The 1,435-nt window shown below is 42.2% G+C and overlaps 1 protein-coding gene across 1 annotated transcript in view; it reads right to left on the bottom strand.

Moving 5' to 3' along the window:
* Positions 1 to 1,134: 1,134 nt before the first annotated feature.
* Positions 1,135 to 1,435, bottom strand: part of LOC135094640 (glutamate receptor ionotropic, delta-1-like) — a 2,095-nt gene continuing 1,794 nt past the window's right edge. Inside the window, exon 4 of the mRNA XM_063994899.1 lies at positions 1,135 to 1,232. Within this exon, the coding sequence (XP_063850969.1) occupies positions 1,135 to 1,232 (98 nt within the window). The remainder of the gene's footprint in view (positions 1,233 to 1,435) is intronic.

Raw genomic sequence — 1,435 nt, 5'->3', positions numbered from 1 at the left:
CCAGAAACAAGGGATACATTACAAGCCTCACCAAGCATTGGTTTAATGGCTTCTGATTATAATAACGTGGCCATTATCGCCTCTTTCTACGCCTGCATGAATAGGCAAAAGAAAATAATACTTGTTCAGTCGAAAATAATACATCTCTACTTAAGTAATGGTGTCAACAGTGTCGGCACGCGGGCCAGGCTAGCCTCACCTTACGTCCGAATATATTCTAATTTTACCATTCTGTACTTCACCACAGCGAGTACCTTCAGCATGTTGTGTGTAAAGAGAGCTTTGTGCGAAACTTTATTATACAATGTTCATGGCCAGGCACGGAACCCAGTCTCGTGCTGCCTGTGTAAGCGTTTGGCTGGGACTCACTGGTGGCCTTCTCGGCCCAACTTTCTCAGGAAATTTACAGTAGTCTGTAATCCTCGTTGTCACTTCCTTAGAGTACAGTGGTGAGTATCAACAGTCTGCTGCTTGTGAAAGCTGGGCAGCGACATGCTCGTGTTGTTATTGTTTTGATCAGTAATGGTCACGAGCGTTTTTTACCCTAAGCGAATCCAAATCAGATCCAGATCCAGATCAATACTCTAGAGCTGATCAGAGTTGTAAACAGAGGACGCTTTTAATAAACTTATAAGAACAATGGCTGTTTACCACAACAGTAATAGAACACTCAGATGAAATGAAGTTAAAGAGAAGGGTAGAAATAGTAGGGAAGTAAATTAAAGCTTTGTACCAGACTCTATAAAATGTTTTTCATGTCTATAGCGAAACTTTCACTAAAATCCCTAAAAGAGGATGACCACGACTCAATAAGGAAAGCCAGATCACCGGTAGAGCGGCCACGACGGAACCCATACTGGCGATCATATATAACGATAGTGATATATGTTTAAGAAACTTCCGGTTCATTTTAGATAAAAAAGAAAGAAAGAAAGAAAGAAAGAAAGGCAGCATATTAAAGCAACGTAGGCAAGCTTCCAGCAAGAAGGAAAGGTAGGTAAGCAGGAAAGGACACGGTAGGTAGAGTTTGGCCAGGGAAGATGCAAGCATGGAGGCACCGTTTTGGAAAATAGGAGGATACCCATAAGCCTTCCGATAGTTAAGGCCAACGAGGACATGGAGCTCTGAATCATCCTAGGTAGAGTTCTTACAAATGGTTTGAGCGGAGAGCTCTGCTTTAGAGATAGATGTAATGGCAGTGGTGCCTTCAGGTTGAAACAGAACAGGCAATGCTGAAGGAGAGTTAGAATTTGAAATATTTTTACATTTTCTGTTGATGAAGGGGTAAGGTGTTGCACTAATTTCTGTAGGTCGTGCTGGATAACCGAATTAAAGGCTAGTTCACTGGGTTGGTCAGTTAAGGGAGAGGAAACCCACAGCTGGCAGTGGACATTGAAGTCTCCAAGAATGGAGATCTTATCTATAGTTTCTCTAT

Source organism: Scylla paramamosain, chromosome 46, assembly GCF_035594125.1.
Source record: "Scylla paramamosain isolate STU-SP2022 chromosome 46, ASM3559412v1, whole genome shotgun sequence".
Lineage (NCBI taxonomy): Eukaryota > Metazoa > Arthropoda > Malacostraca > Decapoda > Portunidae > Scylla > Scylla paramamosain.
This window is presented reverse-complemented; position numbering and strand designations above follow the sequence as displayed.